This window comes from Oncorhynchus kisutch, linkage group LG10 (genome assembly GCF_002021735.2).
Source record: "Oncorhynchus kisutch isolate 150728-3 linkage group LG10, Okis_V2, whole genome shotgun sequence".
Taxonomy (NCBI): Eukaryota; Metazoa; Chordata; class Actinopteri; order Salmoniformes; family Salmonidae; genus Oncorhynchus; species Oncorhynchus kisutch.
Window position 1 is genome coordinate 36,842,071 of NC_034183.2, and position 23,258 is coordinate 36,865,328.

General features: G+C 44.0%; 1 protein-coding gene across 2 annotated transcripts in view; it reads right to left on the bottom strand.

Moving 5' to 3' along the window:
• phactr1 (phosphatase and actin regulator 1) overlaps positions 1-23,258 on the bottom strand; it is an 80,822-nt gene that overhangs the window by 17,036 nt on the left and 40,528 nt on the right. Inside the window, exon 1 of one of the 2 annotated variants that reach the window (XM_031833613.1) lies at positions 21,346-21,674. The exons of the other annotated variant lie outside the window; for it this stretch is intronic. Coding sequence (XP_031689473.1) covers positions 21,346-21,412 — 67 coding nt within the window. The 5' untranslated portion in view covers positions 21,413-21,674. Of the gene's footprint in view, positions 1-21,345; positions 21,675-23,258 lie in introns of those variants that run through there. 2 annotated transcript variants of the gene reach the window in all.

Consider the following 23,258-nt stretch of genomic DNA (forward strand, 5'->3'; position numbering starts at 1 on the left):
GGCCGATTCTATATTTAATTTTGGATTGGAGATGCTTAATGTGAGTCTGGAAGGAGAGTTTACAGTCTAACCAGACACCTAGGTATATGCAGTTGTCCACATATTCTCAGTCAGAACCGTCCAGGGTAGTGATGCTAGTCGGGCGGGCGGGTGCGGGCAGCGATCGGTTGAAGAGCATGCATTTAGTTTTACTAGCATTTAAGAGCAGCTGGAGGCCACGGAAGAAGTGTTGTATGGCATTGAAGCTTGGTTGGAGGTTTGTTAACACAGTGTCCAAAGAAGGGCCAGATGTATACAGAATGGTGCCGTCTGCATAGAGGTGGATCAGAGAATCACCAGCAGCAAGAGCGACATCATTGATATATACAGAGAAAAGAGTAGACCTGAGAATTGAACCTTGTGGCAACCCCATAGAGTCTGCCAGAGGTCCAAACAACAGTCCCTCCGATTTGACACACTGAACTCTATCTGAGAAGTAGATGGTGAATCAGGCAAGGCAGTCATTTGAGAAACCAAGGCCATTGAGTCTGCCGATAAGAATGCAGTGATTGACAGAGTCGAAAACCTTGGCCAGGTTGATGAAGATGGCTGCACACTACTGTCTTTTATCGATGGAGGTTATGATATCATTTAGGATCTTGAGCATGGCTGAGGTGCACCCATGATCAGCTCGGAAACCAGATAGCATAGCGGAGAAGGTACGGTGGGATTCGAAATGTTCGGTGATCTGTTTGTTAACTTGGCTTTCGAAGAAAGGCAGGGCAGGATGGATATAGGTCTGTAACAGTTTGGGTCTAGAGTGTCTCCCACTTTGAAGAGGGGGATGACCGTGGCAGCTTTCCAACCTTTAGGGATCTCAAATGATACAAAAGAGGTTGAACAGGCTAGTATCAAATCAAATCAAATTTTATTTGTCACATACACATGGTTAGCAGATGTTAATGCAAGTGTAGCGAAATGCTTGTGCTTCTAGTTCTGACAATGCAGTAATAACCAACGAGTAATCTAACCTAACAATTTCACAACAACTACCTTATACACACACTTGTAAAGGGATGAAAATATGTACATAAAGATATATGAATGAGTGATGGTACAGAATGGCATAGGCAAGATGCAGTAGATGGTATCGAGTACAGTATATACATAGATGAGTAATGTAGGGTATGTAAACATATAAAAGTGGCATTGTTTAAAGTGGCTAGTGATACATGTATTACATAAAGATGGCAAGATGCAGTAGATGGTATAAAGTACAGTATATACATATGAGATGAGTAATGTAGGGTATGAGTTGAGTTGAGTCAGTATGTTGGCAGCAGCCACTCAATGTTAGTGGTGGCTGTTTAACAGTCTGATGGCCTTGAGATAGAACCTGTTTTTCAGTCTCTCGGTCCCTGCTTTGATGCACCTGTACTGACTTCGCCTTCTGGATGATACCGGGGTGAACAGGCAGTGGCTCAGGTGGTTGTTGTCCTTGATGATCTTTATGGCCTTCCTGTGACATTGGGTAGTGTAGGTGTCCTGGAAGGCAGGTAGTTTGCCCCCGGTGATACGTTGTGCAGACCTCACTACCCTCTGGAGAGCCTTACGGTTGTGGGCGGAGCAGCTGCCATACCAGGCGGTGATACAACCCGACAGGATGCTCTTGGTTGTGCATCTGTAAAAGTTTGTGAGTGCTTTTGGTGACAAGCCAAATTTCTTCAGCCTCCTGAGGTCGAAGAGGCGCTGCTGCGCCTTCTTCACCACGCTGTCTGTGTGGGTGGACCAATTCGGTTTGTCCGTGATGTGTGCGCCGAGGAACTTAAAACTTACTACCCTCTTCACTACTGTCCCGTCAATGTGGATAGGGGGGTGCTCCTTCTGCTGTTTCCTGAAGTCCACAATCATCTCCTTTGTTTTGTTGAGTGTGAGGTTATTTTCCTGACACCACACTCCGAGGGCCCTCACCTCCTCCCTGTAGGCCGTCTCATCGTTGTTGGTAATCAAGCCTACCACTGTGGTGTCGTCTGCAAACTTTATGACTGAGTTGGAGGCGTGCATGGCCACGCAGTCGTGGGTGAACAGGGAGTACAGGAGAGGGATCAGAACGCACCCTTGTGGGGCCCCAGTGTTGAGGATCAGCGGGGTGGAAATGTTGTTACCTACCCTCACCAGCTGAGGGCGGCCCGTCAGGAAGTCCAGTACCTAGTTGCACAGGGCGGGGTCGAGACCCAAGTTTGGAGGGTACTATGTTGTTAAATGCTGAGCTGTAGTCGATGAACAGCATTCTCACATAGGTATTCCTCTTGTCCAGATGGGTTAGGGCAGTGTGCAGTGTGGTTGCGATTGCGTCATCTGTGGACCAATTGGGGCGGTAAGCAAATTGGAGTGGGTCTAGGGTGTCAGGTAGGTTGGAGGTGATATAGTCCTTGACTAGTCTCTCAAAGCACTTCATGATGACAGAAGTGAGTGCTACGGGGCGGTAGTCATTTAGCTCAGTTACCTTAGCTTTCTTGGGAACAGGAACAATGGTGGCCTTCTTCAAGCATGTGGGAACAGCAGACTGGGATAAAGATTGATTGAATATGTCCGTAAACACACCAGCCACCTGGTCTGCGCATGCTCTGAGGGCGCGGCTGGGGATGCCGTCTGGGCCTGCAGCCTTGCGAGGGTTAACACATTTAAAAACACAGTTAAAAAATTTGACTCACGTCGGCTGCAGTGAAGGAGAGTCCGCAGGTTTTGGTAGCGGGCCGTGTCAGTGGCACTGTATTGTCCTCAAAGCGAGCAAAGAAGTTATTTAGTCTCTCTGGGAGCAAGACATCCTGGTCCGCGATGGGGCTGGTTTTCTTTTTGTAATCTGTGATTGATTGTAGACCCTGCCACATACCTCTTGTGTCTGAGCCGTTGAATTGCAACTCTACTTTGTCTCTATACTGACGCTTAGCTTGTTTGATTTCCCTGCGGAGGGAATAGCTACACTGTTTGTATTCGGTCATGTTTCCTGGTTAAAAGCAATGGTTCGCGCTTTCAGTTTCGCACGAATGCTGCCATCAATCCAGGGTTTCTGGTTTGGGAAGGTTTTAATAGTTGCTGTGGGTACGACGTCGCCGATGCACTTGCTAATAAACTCGCTCACCGAATCAGCGTATTCATCAATGTTGTGGTTTGACGATATGCGGAACATATCCCAATCCACGTGATCGAAGCAATCTTGAGGCGTGGAATCAGATTGGTCAGATCAGCGTTGAACAGACCTGAGCGCGGGAGCTTCCTGTTTATTCTCTGTCTATAGGCCGGAAGCAACAAAATGGAGTCGTGGTCAGCATTTCCGAAAGGAGGGTGGGGGAGGGCCTTATGTGCGTCGCGGAAGTTAGAATAACAATGATTCAGGGTTTTACCAGCCCTGGTAGCACAATCGATATGCTGATAGAATTTAGGGAGTCTTGTTTTCATATTAGCCTTGTTAAAATCCCCAGCTAAAATGAATGCAGCCTCAGGATATGTGGTTTCCAGTTTACATAGAGTCAAATAAAGTTTGTTCAGGGCCATCGATGTGTCTGCATTGGGGGGGAATATACGCGGCTGTGATTATAATCGAAAAAGTAATTGGGGTTGCAAAGATTTCGGCGGATCATTTTAGAAAGAAAGGGACCAGAATGTCTAGCTGATTTGTAGGGGTCCAGATTTTACAACTCTTTCAGAACACCAGCTATCTGGATTTGGATGGAGAAGCAGGAGGAGGGGGGCTTGTGCAAGTCGTTACGGGGGATGCAGAGCTGTTGGCCGGGGAAGGGTTAGCCAGGTGGAAAGCATGGCCAGTAGTAGAAAAATGCTTGTTGGATTTCTCGATTATCATAGATTTATCGGTGGTGACAGCCTCAGTGCAGTGGACAGCTGGGAGGAGGTGCTCTTATTCTCCATGGACTTTACAGTGTCCCAACACTTTTTGGAATTAGTGCTAAAGGATGCAATTTTCAGGATGTTTTTGTGCTGGTCAAGGTCAGTCAAGTCTGGAGTGAACCAAGGGATATATCTGTTCTTAGTTCAATTTTTTTTAATGGGGCATGCTTATTTAAGATGGTGAGGAAAGCACTTTCAAAGAACAACCAGGCATCCTTTACTGACAGGATGAAGTCAATATCCTTCCAGGATACCCAGGCCAGGTCGATTAGAAAGGCCCTCTCGCTGAAGTGTTTTAGGGCACATTTGACAGTAATGAGGGGTGGTCGATGGACCGCGGACCCATTACGGACGCAGTCAATGAGGCAGTGATTGCTGAGATCTTGGTTGAAGACATCAGAGGTGTATTTAGAGGGCAAGTTGGTCAGGATGATATCTATGAGGGTGCCCATGTTTACAGATGTAGGGTTGTACCTGGTAGGTTCCTTGATCATTTGTGTGAGATTGAGGGCATCTAGCTTAGATTGTAGGACGGCCGGAGTGCTAAGCATATCCCCGTTTAGGTCACCTAACAGTACGAACTCTGAAGATAGATTGGGGGCAATCAATTCACATATGGTGTCCAGGGCACAGGTGGGGTCTGAGGGGGGTATATAACAAGCGGCAACAGTGAGAGACTTATTTCTGGAAAGGTGGATGTTTAAAAGTAGAAACTCGAACTGTTTGGGCACAGACCTGGATTGTATGACCTCTGCAGGCTCTCTCTGTAGTAGATTGCAACTCCACCCCCTATGGTAGTTCTATCTTGATGGAAAATGTTGTAGTTGGGGATGGAAATTTCAGAATTTTTGGTGACCTCCTATGCCAGGATTCAGACACGGCTAGGATATCAGGGTTGGCGGAGTGTGCTCAGGCAGTGAATAAAACACACTTAGGGAGGAGGCTTCTGATGTTAACATGCATAAAACCAAGGCTTTTACGGTTACAGAAGTCAACAAATGAGAGCGCCTGGGGAACAGGTGTAGTACTGGGGGCTACAGGGCCTGGGTTAACCTTTACATCATCAGAGGAACAGAGGAGGAGTAGGATGAGGGTACGGCTAAAGGCTATAAGTACTGGCCGTCTAGTGCGTTGGGAATAGAGAATAAAAGGAGCAGATTTCTGTGCGTGGTAGAATAGATTCAGGGCATAATGTACAGACAAGGGTATGGTAGGATGTGAGTACAGTGGAGAAAAACCTAGGCGTTGAGTGACGATGAGAGAGGTTGCATCTCTGGAGGCATCAGTTATACCAGGTGAGGTCTCCGCATGTGTGGGGGACAAAAGAGCTAAGGCATGTTGAGCGGGACTGGGGGTTCTACAGTGAAATTAAACAATAAGAACTAGCCAAGACAGCAGTAGACAAGGCATATTGACATTCAATAGAGGCATAAAGCAGTCACAGGTGTTGATTGGGAGAGCTAAGACAACAACGGTAAATGGCAATGAATGGGCAGAGAGGTCAGTTAGGTACACACAGGACCTGAGTTCGAGGCTGGGCCCGACAGATAAACAAAATGATATACCGTGTCAGTGAACAGTCCAGCATGCATCAGCTGTGTAGCCGAGTGATCATAAGGTCCAATGAGCAGCAATAGGTGACTCAGGGAGGCGATCGGTAGTCGCTACTACGTTAGATGAGCGGGAGACACAGCGTTCAGAAAGTTTGTGGACCGGGGCTAGCAGATGGGTTTTCGGCAACATCGCAATGGGAAAGCCTGTTGAAACCACACCGGACGATTACGGTCGGCAGACCAGTCATGATGGATCGACGGGGCACCGCGTCGACAATAAAGGGTCCAGGCCAATTGGCAAAAGAGGTATTGTAGCCCAAGTATTAGCTGGTATACTTTGTCGGCTAGCCGGGAGATGGGCCTAGCTCGAGCCTAGCTCAAGGCCAACTGGTTCTTGCTTCGGGACAGAGGCGTTAGCCAACAATAGCCACTCGGTTGCAGCTTGCTAGCTGCGATGATTTGGTGTAATGGTCCAGAGCTTGCGGCAGTCCGATAAGCTCTGGGTTGATATCGCGCTGTGCAGACTGGCAGGTATTGTCCAAGCTAAAGCTGGCTGGTGTCCGGGCTAAAGGTTGAAGACCGCTAGCAGTGGCTAACAGTGACTAATAGCTAGTAGCTAGTTAGCTGGCTAGCTTCTGATGGAGGTTCCAGTTATAAGGTATAAAAATAGCAGATCCGTATCACATTGGGTGAGGCGGGTTGCAGGAAAGTATACTTAGTTCGTAGATGGAAAGTGAGATTAAAATATATATGGAGAAAAAAAACTGAAAACAGACTATTTACATGGGACAAGACAAACACATGTGCCAGTCTCAAATCTCTTGAAGACTGAAACAGGATTCCCTCAAGAATTTCCCTGTATTTAGCACCATCCATCATTCCTTCAATTCTGACAAGTTCCCCAGTCCCTGCCGATGAAAAACATCCACACAGCATGATGCTGCCACCACCATGCTTCACTGTGGGGATGGTGTTCCTTTCTCGGTGAGAGGCGTTGAGTTTGCGCCAAGCATAGCGTTTTCCTTGATGGCCAAAAAGCTACATTTTAGTCTCATCTAACCAGAGTACCTTCTTCCATATGTTTGGGGAGTCTTCCACATGCCTTTTGGTGAACACCAAACGTGTTTGCTTATTTTGTTCTTTAAAGCAATTACTTTTTTCTAGCCACTCTTCCGTAAGGCCCAGCTCTGTGGAGTGTTCGGCTTAAAGTGGTCCCATGGACAGATACTCCAATCTCCGCTGCGGAGCTTTGCAGCTCCTTCAGGGTTATCTTTGGTCTTTTTGTTGCCTCTCTGATTAATGCCCTCCTTGCCTGGTCCGTGAGTTTTGGTGGACTTGGCAGGTTTGCTGTGTTGACATATTCTTTCCATTTTTTAATAATAGATTTAATGGTGCTCCGTGGGATGTTCAAAGTTTTGGATGTTTTTTTTATAACCCAACCCTGATCTGTATTTCTCCACAACTCGTTCCCTGACCTGTTTGGAAAGCTCCTTGGTCTTCATGGTGCCGCTTGCTTAGTGGTGTTGCAGACTCTGGGGCCATTCAGAACAGGTGTAGGGCTACTGAGATTATGTGACAGATCACGTGACACTTAGATTGCACACAGGTGGACTTTATTTAACTATTTATGTGACTTCTGAAGGTAGGCTTAGGATCTTCATAGCAGAGGGGGTGAATACACCACTTCTCTGTTTTACATGTTTGTTTTTTTTAGTTTTGTTTTTAAACAAGTTATTTTTTTCATTTCACTTCACCAATTTGGACTATTTTGTGTATGTCTATTACATGAAATCCAAATAAAAATACATTTAAATTACAGGTTGTAATGCAAGAAATTAGGAAAAATGACAAGGGGGGTGAATACTTTTGCAAGGCACTGTATATCATAATGTACTGGTGCGCTTCAATTAGTCATTCTGTGCAGTGGTAGGGGGATTTTTATTTTATTCATGCAGGCTACACTGTCTCGCAAATGTCCCTCAAAATCATCCCGTTGTCCCACATTTGAGTATTTTAAATGTGGTCACCATAATGGCAACTGCACCGCCCTGAGCTTGCAAGGCTCTACAGAGGTTGGTTAAGACTGCCCAGTCCATCACTGGGGGTGAGCTCCCAACCCCGCAGGGCAGCTACACCAGGCAGTGTCTGAGGAAGGCCCGGGAAGATTGCCAAGGACTCCAGCTACCCAAGCCACGGACTGCTCGATCAGTTCCCTTCTGGCAGGCTGTACCGGAGCATCAGATCTCGGACTCAGCTTCTACCTCCAGGCAATAAGACTGTTGTACAGCTAACCCTAAGCTGTCTACCTGCACAAACCTGCATTCACCTTCAGAGTATTTGTACTGGCTCTCTTCAATCCTGCACCTTAAGAGACTATTCACACTCTCTCACACACACACACACACACACACACACACACACACACACACACACACACACACACACACACACACACACACACACACACACACACACACACACACACACACACACACACACACACACACACAATAATAATAAATAGTAGCAGCAATGATGACCGTATGTGTGTGTGTGTCATCATCGCTGCTACTACTTATTATTATTTATCTAAGCTGCTCAACCATGTCACTATTCACTATTGGCACATTTCATAGTTTATACCGTATATTATTTTTGTGCATATCCAAATCATGACTATTTCTCCTCTTTTTTTACGACCTTTTATGACTTATTTGTGTATATCTTTCATCATGTGTTCTGCACTGTTGAGGAGAGCTTGCAAGTAAGCAATTCACTCTACTGTTTACAGCCTGTATCCTGTGCACGTGACCAATATTTCACCTTTATTTAACCAGGTAAGCTAGTTGAGAACAAGTTCTCATTTACAACTGCGACCTGGCCAAGATAAAGCAAAGCAGTGTGAACAGACAACACAGAGTTACACATGCAATAAACAAGCGTACAGTCAATAACACAATAGAAAAAAAAGAATGTCTATATACAGACCCATAACGGATGCAGGCAATGAGGCAGTGATCGCTGAGATCCTGATTGAAGACAGCAGAGGTGTATTTGGAGGGTAAGTTGGTCAGGATGATATCTATGAGGGTGCCCATGTTTACAGATTTAGGGTTGTACCTGGTGGGTTCCTTGATCATTTGTGTGAGATTGAGGGCATCTAGCTTAGATTGCCGGGGTATTAAGCATATGGGCTTAGACTGCAGGGGTGTTAAGCATATCCCAGTTTAAGTGTTGTAGTTGGGGATGGAAATCTCCAAATTTTTGGTGGCCTTCCTTAGCCAGGATTCAGACACGGCTATGACATCAGGGTTGGCGGAGTGTGCTAAAGCAGTGAGTAAAACAAACTTAGGGAGGAGGCTTCTGATGTTAACATGCATGAAACCAAGGCTTTTTTCGGTTACAGAAGTCAACAAATGAGAGCTCCTGGGGACACGCAGGGCCTGGGTTAACCTCCACATCACCCGAGGAACAGAGGAGGAGTAGGATGAGGGTACGGCTAAAGGCTATAAGAACTGGTCATCTTGTGCTTTGGGGACAGAGAATAAAAGGAGCAGATTGCTGGGCATGGTAGAATATATTCCGGGCATAATGTACAGACAGGGGTGTGGTGGGGTGCGGGTACAGTGGAGGTAAACCCAGGCACCGAGTGATGATAAGAGAGGATGCATCTCTGGAAGGGCTGGATATGCTGGGTGAGGAGTTATCTGAGGCATGTTGAGTGGGACTAGGGGCTCCGCAGTAAACTAAGACAATAATAACTATCCTAAACAACAGTGTGCAAGGCATATTGACATTTGAGAGAGACATAAAGCGAGGCATAAAGTAATCACAGGTGTTGATTGGGAGAGGCAACAACGGGTAAGACAACAACAACAGGTAAAATGGCGATGAATGGGCAGAGATGGTCGGTTAACTATACACAGGGCCTGAGTTGGGGCAGACAGATAAACAAAAATAAACAAAATGGAGTACCCTGAACACTTTGTTCTGATTTTATTTAGGAGTGAGGAAGATAGAGAGAGAAAGATAGGAGGAGTGTAGGGAGAAAATGCGATTCTGCAGCAATATCATTCAATATCATTCATGATTCATCCTTCAATCATAGTAACTGTATATCCAAGATGGCGTAGCAGTAAGTCGTCCTGTCGTGTCGTGTCCCTGTATATTTCGTTTATTTTTTGTTTATTTTTCGTTCTTTTACATAGCTATCCCTTTAAAAACATTTTGCTAAACCTAAGCTTCCAAATACGCTGGATCTTCACAACTAGCTATCTAGCTAAACCGCAACCCCGGATGATTACCCCTGGCTAGCGTTTCCACCCACTTAGCTTGAAGCTAGCCCGGCCTGCGCTACCACCGTAGCATACTCCTGAGCTACAATATCCGGGCCCACGACCGGTCTATCGATGTCACCGTATGAAGAGGAATAAACAGACTCACCCCATCGCGACGTCCCCCAAAGGCTAACTCTCTAGCCCTCGCTATCTCGCTGCTTACTAATTCGGCCTGCTAACTGCTAGCTTGTCCAGCTCCGGTCCGCTAACTGCTACCTTGTCTAGCCCGGGCCTACAAACTGTTAGCTTGTTAGCACAGGCCTGCTAACCGCCTGAATCGCCGCGTCCCAAACGCCCACCGGACCCATATTTACTTTGTATCTCTTTTGACTTTTAATTTGTTTATACCTTCCGGAAACCTGCCTCACCCAATGTGATACGGAATCGCTATTATTTTTTATTTATTTTTAGAACACACTCAAGAACCTCCAGAAGCTAACCAGCTAACTAGCTACAAGCTATTTAGTCATTGTTAGTTTTTTTTAACCTGGATAACACTCGCCAGTCCAGCTTCCCTGCCCCATCCACCGCTGCCCCCTGGACACTGATCTCTTGGCTACATAGCTGATGCACGCTGGACTGTCCATTAATCACGGTACTCCATTCTGCTTGTTTGTTTTATCTGTTGGCCCCGTTGCCTAGTCTACGCCATTTTACCTGCTGTTGTTGTGCTAGCTGATTAGCTGTTGTCTCGCCTACTGTTTTAGCTAGCTTTCCCAATTCAACACCTGTGATTACTGTATGCCTCGCTGTATGTCTCTCTCAAATGTCAATATGCCTTGTATACTGTTGTTCAGGTTAGTTATCATTGTTTTAGTTCACAATGGAGCCCCTAGTTCCACTCTTCATACCCCTGATAACTCCTTTGTCCCACCTCCCACACATGCGGTGACCTCACCCATTACTACCAGCATGTCCAGAGATACAACCTCTCTCATCATCACCCAGTGCCTGGGCTTACCTCCGCTGTACCCGCACCCCACCATACCCCTGTCTGCGCATTATGCCCTGAATATATTCTACCATGCCCAGAAACCTGCTCCTCTTATTCTCTGTCCCCAACGCTCTAGGCGACCAGTTTTGATAGCCTTTAGCCGCACCCTCATACTACTCCTTCTCTGTTCCACGGGTGATGTGGAGGTAAACCCAGGCCCTGCATGTCCCCAGGCACCCTCATTTGTTGACTTCTGTGATCGAAAAAGCCTTGGTTTCATGCATGTCAACATCAGAAGCCTCCTCCCTAAGTTTGTCTTACTCACTGCTTTAGCACACTCTGCTAACCCTGATGTCCTTGCTGTGTCTGAATCCTGGCTCAGGAAGGCCACCAAAAATTCAGAGATTTCCATACCCAACTATAACATCTTCCGTCAAGATAGAACTGCCAAAGGGGGAGGAGTTGCAGTTTACTGCAGAGATAGCCTGCAAAGTAATGTCATACTTTCCAGGTCCATACCCAAACAGTTCGAACTACTAATTTTGAAAATTACTCTCTCCAGAAATAAGTCTCTCACGGTTGCCGCCTGCTACCGACCCCCCTCAGCTCCCAGCTGTGCCCTGGACACCATTTGTGAATTGATCGCCCCCCATCTAGCTTCAGAGTTTGTTCTGTTAGGTGACCTAAACTGGGATATGCTTAACACCCCGCCAGTCCTACAATCTAAGCTAGATGCCCTCAATCTCACACAAATCATCAAGGAACCCACCAGGTACAACCCTAACTCTGTAAACAAGGGCACCCTCATAGACGTCATCCTGACCAACTGGCCCTCCAAATACACCTCCGCTGTCTTCAACCAGGATCTCAGCGATCACTGCCTCATTGCCTGTATCCGCTACGGAGCCGCAGTCAAACGACCACCCCTCATCACTGTCAAATGCTCCCTAAAACACTTCTGTGAGCAGGCCTTTCTAATCGACCTGGCCCGGGTATCCTGGAAGGACATTGACCTCATCCCGTCAGTTGAGGATGCCTGGTCATTCTTTAAAAGTAACTTCCTCATCATTTTAGATAAGCATGCTCCGTTCAAAAAATGCAGAACTAAGAACAGATACAGCCCTTGGTTCACCCCAGACCTGACTGCCCTCGACCAGCACAAAAACATCCTGTGGCGGACTGCAATAGCATCGAATAGTCCCCGTGATATGCAACTGTTCAGGGAAGTCCGGAACCAATACACGCAGTCAGTCAGGAAAGCTAAGGCCAGCTTCTTCAGGCAGAAGTTTGCATCCTGTAGCTCCAACTCCAAAAAGTTCTGGGACACTGTGAAGTCCATGGAGAACAAGAGCACCTCCTCCCAGCTGCCCACTGCACTGAGGCTAGGTAACACGGTCACCACTGATAAATCCATGATTATCGAAAACTTCAATAAGCATTTCTCAACGGCTGGCCATGCCTTCCGCCTGGCTACTTCAACCTCGGCCAACAGCTCCGCCCCCCCCGCAGCTCCTCGCCCAAGCCTCTCCAGGTTCTCCTTTACCCAAATCCAGATAGCAGATGTTCTGAAAGAGCTGCAAAACCTGGACCCGTACAAATCAGCTGGGCTTGACAATCTGGACCCTCTATTTCTGAAACTATCTGCCACCATTGTCGCAACCCCTATTACCAGCCTGTTCAACCTCTCTTTCATCTCGTCTGAGATCCCCAAGGATTGGAAAGCTGCCGCAGTCATCCCCCTCTTCAAAGGGGGAGACACCCTGGACCCAAACTGTTACAGACCTATATCCATCCTGCCCTGCCTATCTAAGGTCTTCGAAAGCCAAGTCAACAAACAGGTCACTGACCATCTCGAATCCCACCGTACCTTCTCCGCTGTGCAATCTGGTTTCCGAGCCGGTCATGGGTGCACCTCAGCCACACTCAAGGTACTAAACGATATCATAACCGCCATCGATAAAAGACAGTACTGTGCAGCCGTCTTCATCGACCTTGCCAAGGCTTTCGACTCTGTCAATCACCATATTCTTATCGGCAGACTCAGTAGCCTCGGTTTTTCGGATGACTGCCTTGCCTGGTTCACCAATTACTTTGCAGACAGAGTTCAGTGTGTCAAATTGGAGGGCATGCTGTCCGGTCCTCTGGCAGTCTCTATGGGGGTGCCACAGGGTTCAATTCTCGGGCCGACTCTTTTCTCTGTGTATATCAATGATGTTGCTCTTGCTGCGGGCGATTCCCTGATCCACCTCTACGCAGACGACACCATTCTATATACTTTCGGCCCGTCTTTGGACACTGTGCTATCTAACCTCCAAACAAGCTTCAATGCCATACAACACTCCTTCCGTGGCCTCCAACTGCTCTTAAACGCTAGTAAAACCAAATGCATGCTTTTCAACCGGTCGCTGCCTGCACCTGCATGCCCGACTAGCATCACCACCCTGGATGGTTCCGACCTAGAATATGTGGACGTCTATAAGTACCTAGGTGTCTGGCTAGACTGCAAACTCTCCTTCCAGACTCATATCAAACATCTCCAATCGAAAATCAAATCAAGAGTCGGCTTTCTATTCCGCAACAAAGCCTCCTTCACTCACGCCGCCAAGCTTACCCTAGTAAAACTGACTATCCTACCGATCCTCGACTTCGGCGATGTCATCTACAAAATGGCTTCCAACACTCTACTCAGCAAACTGGATGCAGTCTATCACAGTGCCATCCGTTTTGTCACTAAAGCACCTTATACCACCCACCACTGCGACTTGTATGCTCTAGTCGGCTGGCCCTCGCTACATATTCGTCGCCAGACCCACTGGCTCCAGGTCATCTACAAGTCTATGCTAGGTAAAGCTCCGCCTTATCTCAGCTCACTGGTCACGATGGCAACACCCATCCGTAGCACGCGCTCCAGCAGGTGTATCTCACTGATCATCCCTAAAGCCAACACCTCATTTGGCCGCCTTTCGTTCCAGTACTCTGCTGCCTGTGACTGGAACGAATTGCAAAAATCGCTGAAGTTGGAGACTTTTATCTCCCTCACCAACTTCAAACATCAGCTATCTGAGCAGCTAACCGATCGCTGCAGCTGTACATAGTCTATTGGTAAATAGCCCACCCTTTTCACCTACCTCATCCCCATACTGTTTTTATTTATTTACTTTTCTGCTCTTCTGCACACCAATATCTCTACCTGTACATGACCATCTGATCATTTATCACTCCAGTGTTAATCTGCAAAATTGTAATTATTTGCCTACCTCCTCATGCCTTTTGCACACATTGTATATAGACCCCCCCTTTGTTTTCTACTGTGTTATTGACTTGTTAATTGTTTACTCCATGTGTAACTCTTTGTTGTATGCTCACACTGCTATGCTTTATCTTGGCCAGGTCGCAGTTGCAAATGAGAACTTGTTCTCAACTAGCCTACCTGGTTAAATAAAGGTGAAATAAAAAATATTAAAAAAATTAAAAAAAATCCTTCTCTATATTCCTTGTTAACAGAAGATGGAGAGAAGGAAGAGGAGGGTGCAACGTGGATGATTCATCAGCTATTTCTATAGCGAATGCCATCTGAACAAAGGTAATAATTGCAGTGTATACATCTAATACATATCACTATACCAGAAAATATGGTATTATCTGACTCACACCATGGCAGGTTGTCATGCTGTAGACCTGGTTGAGCTTAAATCATAATAGTGATAGGTGGACCATTGCCAGTTCATTCATGCAGCGTTACTGCCCCCTGCTGACAGCTATAGAAATCACTTATTGCAGCAGTAGCTTCCTGTTATAAAAAGCAGGTGGCGATAGTTGATAGCAAATGGAGGACAGTCACAGTAGTGGCTCGTTCTGCAGTAGATTCATTCAGAGGTAACAATACACAGACAATGCTGCCTATCTAACACACATGAACACGCAAACAAGCACATACACACACACACACACGCTCTCACACTCAATTCAATTCAAAGGGCTTTACTGGCATGGGAAACATATGTTTACATAACCATACAAGTCATGGTTTTGAGTGTAGGAGTCAGGGGTGCAAAGCCAGAGAGGAGAGAAAAGTCATCAAAGCTGACTCACTCTGTGATCGCTCATGTAAACAGTCAAGATGTGGCAATTAAACAGAGGACCCTGTTTAAACCATGTGTGTGCGTGTGTGCTTGCATGACAGCAAGCATGTTGCAAGTATATGTGTTATGTGTGTCTGTGTGTGTGTGCCCACATGCTTGTATGACATTTAGCACAGTGTGAGCAAGTATGTGCTCTGTGTGTGCGTGCATGTCCGTGTGTGTGTGATGACATAACAACATGGTAAAAAGTCCCCCCTCCTGGCTGATGCTGACTGGCTGTTGAAGCACTGTGAGTCATAGAGCCTTTAACTCAGCCAGTGATGAACAGCGAACATAATCCTCAGTACTTTAATATCGTTGTAGCCTCTTTACCACTGCAGCACTCAATACCACTTGGTTAGGGCTATATGACATCATCATCATCATCATCATCATCATCTCTGCCATTTCTCGACTATCAATTTCTCAGGATAACATTAGGGCATGGACTGCTCAGAGCTCAGTGGTAGTACTGGCACCTACTGGCAGAGTGGTAGAGAAGAGTAGAGATTTGGTAAAACATATACAGTATCCAGCATAGCGCAACAATAATAAGGTCTGCTTATATATTTAACTTGATCCAACGATTTGCTGACTGGTTATGAACTTGTTATTTCAAATGTGACACAGATAGGACAAGGAAATTGACCTGACCTTCATGTAGGTTTTTCAACATTATATCCCAAATGAAATACAGTACAACACACTATAATACCGTCCTGGCTCATCAGTCATATCATTCCCAAAGAAATAGAGTCCTCTGTCTGCATTATGCGTAGGCATATTCCGGCGCTATAGGACCATTTATCCTCTATTCACCAACCTACATCATAACTATGAAAGGAGGCAGGAGATCTGTCTTATCGATATGCTCCCGTCATGAATGATAAAGCATAATCAATAACCAAGTGATAACAATAACACTGTTTACCAACATGGATCTATTTCCTTGGATAGATTTTCGTGGATCTATTTCAGGCAGATCCCACACTTTCACCTGCGAGACAACGCACCATGGTGAGGGTGTATTTAGTAAGGGTGAGATTAATGAGATCGAACGGAAGTGACTATATTTATGGATGGGCGTGAAAGCAATGTAGGATATTAAAATATATTTATTAGTTCCAAATAGGACAATCAACAATTACAGAAATACAATTTTCTAGTTTATTTCACCCACACATACCTCCCCCCCCTAACCCAAAGATAGATAAAAGCACAACTACCAAACATGAACAGAAACAAACAAAAATTAAAAGGTCCTCACATTTCCAATAATACAAATAAATAAAAAGTATAATATGCAGTCGCAGATAATGCAGATTACGCTTCAACTATAGCCGATATTCACAGGGAAAAAATGGAGAATATACAGATTCACAGCTTCCATGCTTCTACAGTATCACTGGTATCATTAAAATATCATTAAACTCTGGGGCTTTCTTTTTCACTATATAAGTACATATTTCAAGAGCCAAATTCATATATATTTTTTTTACCAATGACCAAGTGAGGGGGAACTGACATACTTCCAGTGGAAGCAATTAAATGTCTAGCTTGTAATAGGCAGAGGTCAACCATTTTATTTTCTCTCCCATGTAAAGTGATATTCCCTGGGTAAAGATTTAGGATGCAAAGTTTAGGGATTAATGGTACTGGAGTAGAGGTAATCTCAGAGATATAGCACAATACTGAGCTCCAAAACTTTTGTATCTCAGCACATTCCCACAGGCATTGATACAAGGTGCCTAAATGCGTGTTACATTTAAACACACAGGTCTGGGATATTAGGGTCAAATTTGTGGAGCATAAAACAGGGGTGATATATGTTCTCATTATCCAATTGTATTGCAACAATCTCAGGCGGGTGTTTATTGTCTGTATCTGAGCTCTAGAGCATATCATAACCCAGTCCTCTGCCAAAATATCTTCTTGCATATCTTGTATCCACTGAAGTCTCTTACTATCAGAGTTGTCTTTATGTGTAGCTACCATTTCCCATATAATGACGTCATTTGACCTTTCCCATAACACACATTGACTGAGAGCGTTTCTCTAGTGGTCAAAGGAGGTTGTAGGGCTGATTGTTTTAGACTGGAAAGAATAAAGCTTCTCAATTGTAAGTATTTGAAAAAATGCTTTTTGTGGTAAGTTAAATCTTCCCTTTAGTTCTTCAAATGAAATGGGCCCTTTTTTTTATTTTTTTATTATTATTATCATTGTATAAGTCCATTCATTTAACAATACCCTTTCTTGCCTATTCTTTAAACCCCAAGTCATTTTTTTTACCATGTATGAAATTGTCATTGCCCCAAATTGTTGTAAAACTGGAAAATACAGGGAAGGAAATTCGCCCAGATATGCTGTAATTTGTGCCATATAGTTAGGGTGTTTTTAACAAAGGGATTAGTAGTATTCTTCTTTAGTTTCCTAAAGAGAGCAGAGTACAAATATCCATCCAAAGTTAAGCCTTTTGTGGACAACATTTCAGTCTACAGCCAGGGTGAGTATGGTTTCTTGGAGAACCAAAACATTGCAGCTCTAAGTTGTGCAGCCAGTAATACCACTGTAAGTTTGAAAGTTGCAACCCCCCTCTGTCATAGGGCAAATAAAGAAGAGAAAAGGCTAAGCCTTGGTTTTCTGTTGCTCCAGATAACATTTCAGAGTATCTTTCTGATCTTTGGGGAAAATAAAGTGGTGGAGCCAGAGGAATTGATTGAAATAGATAAAGAAATTTGAGTAGAATATTAATCTTAATAATATTTATTCTAACAATAACAGATATAGGCAATGCTGTCCATCTATTGGTGGATTCTGTTACACATTACCATGGGTTCATCGTTGAACTCAAGGAGCTCATTTCTGATGTGATTTTAATACCAAATACGTGAAACCTTGTTCTGTATTCACAAATGGATGCTGTACAACTGGATTCAGTCTCTCTTGCTTGTTGAAAAGGATGGAAGATTTGGTTTTATTAACTTTAAACCCAGAAAACGGACCAAAGTTAATAATTCAATTGGAGAGGGAAGAGATAGAATTCTTTAGATCTGTTAGGAATTAAAGGGTATCATCGGCATACAGGGCCACTCGATGTTCAAAATTGGGTGGGCCCTTACTGCACTTGCAAAGGGTTCTATAGCTAAAAGAAAAAGTCTTGGACTGGCCGGATATCCTTGTCTTGTGCCCCGAAAAAGCTTAAAAAGTTGTGAAATGTAACGAATATCACCGAAGGTGACTCCCCTTCCCGTTCGGGTGGCGCTCGGCGGTCGTCGTCGCTGGTCTACTAGCTGCCACCGATCCCTTTTTCCCTTTTCGTTTGGTTTTGTCTAATTGTTTTCACCTGTTCCTTGTTGGGGTTTTTGGGTTGGTGTTATTTAAGTTCGATTAGCTCGCTTGTGTTCGTGCGGGCTTGTTTCTGTTATGTAGAGGTGTTCGTTATGATTGTGGGTTTTCCGCTGTCCGGTTAGATACCAGTGTGTATTTTAGGTGGAGTGTATTTACGCCTGTGTTCGGCGTCACCTATTTGTACATTTTTGGTTGGACATTAAAGCGTGTTTTTCCCATATCCTTGGCTCTCTGCGCCTGACTCCACACCCAGTCACTCTTTGAACGTTACATAAAATCAAGTTGTTAGTGGCAACTTCTGCAGTGGGGTCCGTATATAATATCTTAATCCATTTAAAGAAGTAGTTCCCAAACCAAAATCTCTTAAGCACTTCAAATAAATAACCACTTAACTCTATCAAATGCCTTCTCTGCATCAAGTGGGAGTATGGCAGTATCAGGGGACCCTTCACACATGTTTGGTACTCTCCTCACATTGTGAAAACCTTAATGGTTTTTCACGAAGCCATTTTAGTCTTTGTGTATTAGATATGGGAGCACTCTATCCAATCTCCTGGCTAAGGCATTAGCAAATATTTTAGAGTCAGAGTTCAGAAGAGAAATCGGTCTGTAACTTTCACATTCTGTTGGGGATTTATTAGGCTTCAGAATTCGAGTGATTCAAGCAGTCCTTAGAGAGGGGGGAGACAACCTTGCTGAAAGGATTCAGCATACATATTCAAAAGTGGACCTAGAGGTTTGTCCTTAAATATCTTATAAATATCTATTGGGAGCCCATCAGGACCTGCCGCTTTACCTCCCTTCATATTGAAAATAGCATCAGATAGTTCAACACCATCCAATTTATTTTGTCTTCTGAAATAAAGGGAAAATCAAGATTCAGAGTTGTAAAGTGTGTTGTATAAGGAAGCAAATGTTTGGGTTATTTCTACAGTATCCATTGATAATTGTCCTTGTAAATTATGAATTGCATTAATGTCTCTGTCTGAATTTAACTTTTTAATGCGCCAGGCCAGCAATTTACCAGGTTTTTCACCTTGATCAATGAAGGACTTTTTCAGCCTCGTTAAGCTGTTTGCAGCCTTTGAGGTGAAAAGTTCTTCATACTGAGCTTTAAGAGCAAATACTTCCTTGTTTACTTCTACTGAGTTATCCAAAAAAGCTTCCCTCTCCAATTCTCTGATTTTTCTGTCCATTTCTCTCCTTTTCAGATTTAATTGATTTGAAACTGGTTAAACATATAATTTGCCCCCTAATATATGCTTTGAAAGACTCCCACCTAGTACTCGCTGACATTTGGTCAGTGTTCACTGTAAAATAAACATCTATATGCACTCCAATGTAATGTAAGAAGTCTGGGTTCTGTAACCATCTGGGATGCAAACGCCATCTAGAGGATCCTTTTACTAGTTTAGCATCCTTATAGAATAATCACACAGGTGACACTCAGAACAAAACTATCATATCCACTTCCTATACGAGAATATGAATTAGTATGATTCAAATGTCGACGAGTAACACGAATACTCCCTTTAACTCGGGTTCTGAGTCCTCCAAGGTTCACATAGATTCAAGTCCTGACTGAAATGCTGTAATTTCTTTCTACTCTGCGAGTGGGAAGTGTCTAAACCAGAGGAGCGATCTAGATGAGGATCAAGAGTGCAATTAAAATCCCCTGCCATTATGACTTTACCAGGAAGGGAGGCTATCGATAGAAATACATTCCTAAAGAATTTGGGATTATCATCATTAGGACCATCAACATTAACCAGATGAATGCGATTATTCAAAAGAGTTCCCTGTATCAAAATGTATCTATCTAGCTGTATCAGTTACAATATTATCTACTTGAAAATGGAAACAGATTTGTGAATTACAACCATAACACCATGAGAATGAGAGGAGAAACTGGATGTTATTACTTGCCCTTGCCATCTCCTGCGTCCTTTAGCAGCTCATCCTTCAACAAGTGAGTTTCTTGAAGGAACACAATAGGTGCATGAAGTTGTTGAAGCCTAGTAATAACCTGTTTAAACTCCACGGACATTCCACAAAGTCAATTTCTGTTTTGCATTTGGGAGTCATTTAACCAAAGATAAAACATAAAGGCATATCTAAAATATGTTTAGTATCCACAAGGACCGCATTCATATTTTGTATTGAGGAAAATATGTAAAGAACTGTTGGAACAAACAAACATAAATCTATCCTAACAGTAAAACCCCAATTCCCCTGTCTCACTAAGCGAGACACCCAACGCTTCCTCTCCCACCTCCCCCTAACCGTAGAGTGTAGCCTGGTGGACGACTGATCCATTAGAGGGAGCAGTGTAACCTAAGCGACGCTAAACAAAACAGTGTCTCCTGCCTTCTCTCGGCTATTACTCCTCAAAGGCATATCCAGCGAGATGATATGTGAAATATCACAGCAGTATTCATTTGAAAAATAGCTAAGAATAGCTCCACCTAAAACAGTAACGCTAGCTTGAGACTAATTTTAAATTTACAGTATGGACGGTCCAAAATAGTTGTAGATGAACAGTTGCTAGTAGCTACAAAGTAACAAAATGGCCCATAAATATAGCGTTAGCGTAGTATACCATGATCAGTTTAGAAACCCCCAAAAATATCAGAGATCAGAAATGAACAGACTACTTGAGAAAAAGAGATACCGTTGAATATATGCTACCTTTACCCAAAGGTCCTTTGCACATGATGTCAGGCTTGCACGTGAGTGTCAATCATTTTAGTCCAAGGATATGATAGAAACTTAAGTCTTCATATAAAGTAGTCCAAATGCTTCTCGGTGGTGCAGGATGAATGAATAAGGTCCCACTGTGCCATGGCTGGCTCACTTGCTAAACATGTGAGGTAACATTAGCCATTTTGAGTCTGTTAACATGGAGTTAAACATCTTTGCTGGCATTTTACAGTGTTTTATGTAATCCAATGGAAGAGAATTATCAAAGTACCAAAAATAAACGTTCAATGGACAGCTATTTCGCTTGTCATATAGAAGAAACTGAGCTAAGTGATGAGCACATACAGGCTACAAATCATATAAAGAAACTTTGAGTGGGCTAGCTCACCATATTATTCACTTAACTGTTATGCTAGCTACAGTACTACAATAGCAGCTAATACATTAACAAATGTTAGTTAGCTTACCAACAGTCACATAATCCAAGCTGTTGCGAGATGTTCTTCTTGTTTTAGGAAGACTATGTAGATTCATAAATGGATGTAGATACGCCTGAAATTGTCCAAGAAAATTGCTGTTTGTGTTTACGAGGATTTAAAATAAGAGATTAAAATAATTTTAAAAAGAAGTTTCGCCGAAATTGTCAGGAGAGCACTAAAAACACATCCTCTTTCTGTTCAACGCAATAACCCCCCCTCCCCATTAAGTCTACTTAATGAGACACTAAACAAAACAAGATCTCTATCTCTCTCTCAGATGCACACACACATAGATAACTTTTTGCTCGTCTATACTGTTTGTCATCTGGTCTCTGTTCAGGCTCTGCTCGCTGACTCAGTGTGGCTTCTCTGAAGTGACAAGCACACCTGCAGCATGACGGAAAAGGGGGTTGTGCTGGGCCGAGTGTGTGTATGTAGTGTGTGTGTATCTAATGAGGTGTGTGTGTGTGTGTGTGTGTGTGGCTCCATACCTGACAGACACACTCATGCATGAGGTCTATTTGCATCCAGGAGCTCACAGAGAAGGACCATGCCAAACCCCTCTGCCTCCACTGAGCTACTCATCTGTGGTCCCTCTCCCTCTCTCGCTCCCCCACTCTCACGCTCCTGCAGTGCGTGTGTACGTGTATATGTGTGCGTGTGTGTGTGTGCTATATCCTCGCTGCTCCTCTCAGCTCGCCTCTCTGTGTGACCTGTCTTGTTAGTGCTGGCTGTGCCAAGCTATGAGTCATCTCAGTTCTCTCTGACCATAGTCAGGGTCAAGACCAAGAAACAATCCTCACATACTGCTGCCTCAGAACAGCTTATCTCATACTCGACTAGATTATTAGATTATTAGATCTATTAGATCTATTAGATCTATTAGATCTGTGACTCTTGTAATTAACGCTACATTTAATGGAAAACTGTAATTTATACGGTAATTTCAAGTTACAAATTTAAAGTTTTAAATGTCACATGCACAAGTGCAGTGAAATGACTTTCTTGCTAACTCAAAACCCAACAATGTAATAATCAATAACAATGTATTACTAGAAAAAAACACAAGAAATAAGAACAAGAAATATGAAATACACAATACACAAGTCAGTAAGCATATGTTACAATACCATGTTTACAGTGCTTTGTTATGTTACAGCCTTATTCTAAAATTGATTAAATAGTTTTTTTCCCCCTCATCAATCTACACACAATACCCCATAATAACACAGCAAAAACAGTTTACATTTTTTGCAAATGTATAACGAATAAAAAAAACGTATATCGCATTTACATAAGTATTCAGATCCTTTCCTCAATACTTCGTTGAAGCACGTTTGGCAGCGATTACAGCCTCTAGTCTTCTTGGGTATGATGCTACAAGCTTGGCACACCTGTAGTTGGGGAGTTTCTCCCATTCTTCTTTGCAGATCCTCTTAAGCTCTGTCAGGTTGGATGGGGAGCATCGCTGCACAGCTATTTTCAGGGCTCTCCAGAAATGTTTGATCGTGGTCAAATCCAGACTCTGGCTGGGCCACTCAAGGACATTCAGAGACTTGTCCCAAAGCCACCTCTGCGTTGTCTTCGCTGTGTGCTTAGCGTCATTGTCCTATTGGAAGGTGAACCTTCGCCCCAGTCTGAGGTCCTGAGCGCTCTGGAGCAGGTTTCATCAAGGAACTCTCCTTGCTTTGCTCCGTTCATCTTTCCCTCAATCCCGACTACCGTAATTTCCGAACTATAAACCGCTACTTTATTCCCACGCTTTGAACCTCGCGGTTTATACAATGACGCGGCTAATTTATGGATTTTTCCCGCTTTCACAAGATTCATGCCGCCAAAAAACTGAGCACCGTCACATAATGTGATGTAAATCGAGCGCGCTCAAACTTCCCATCATTCTG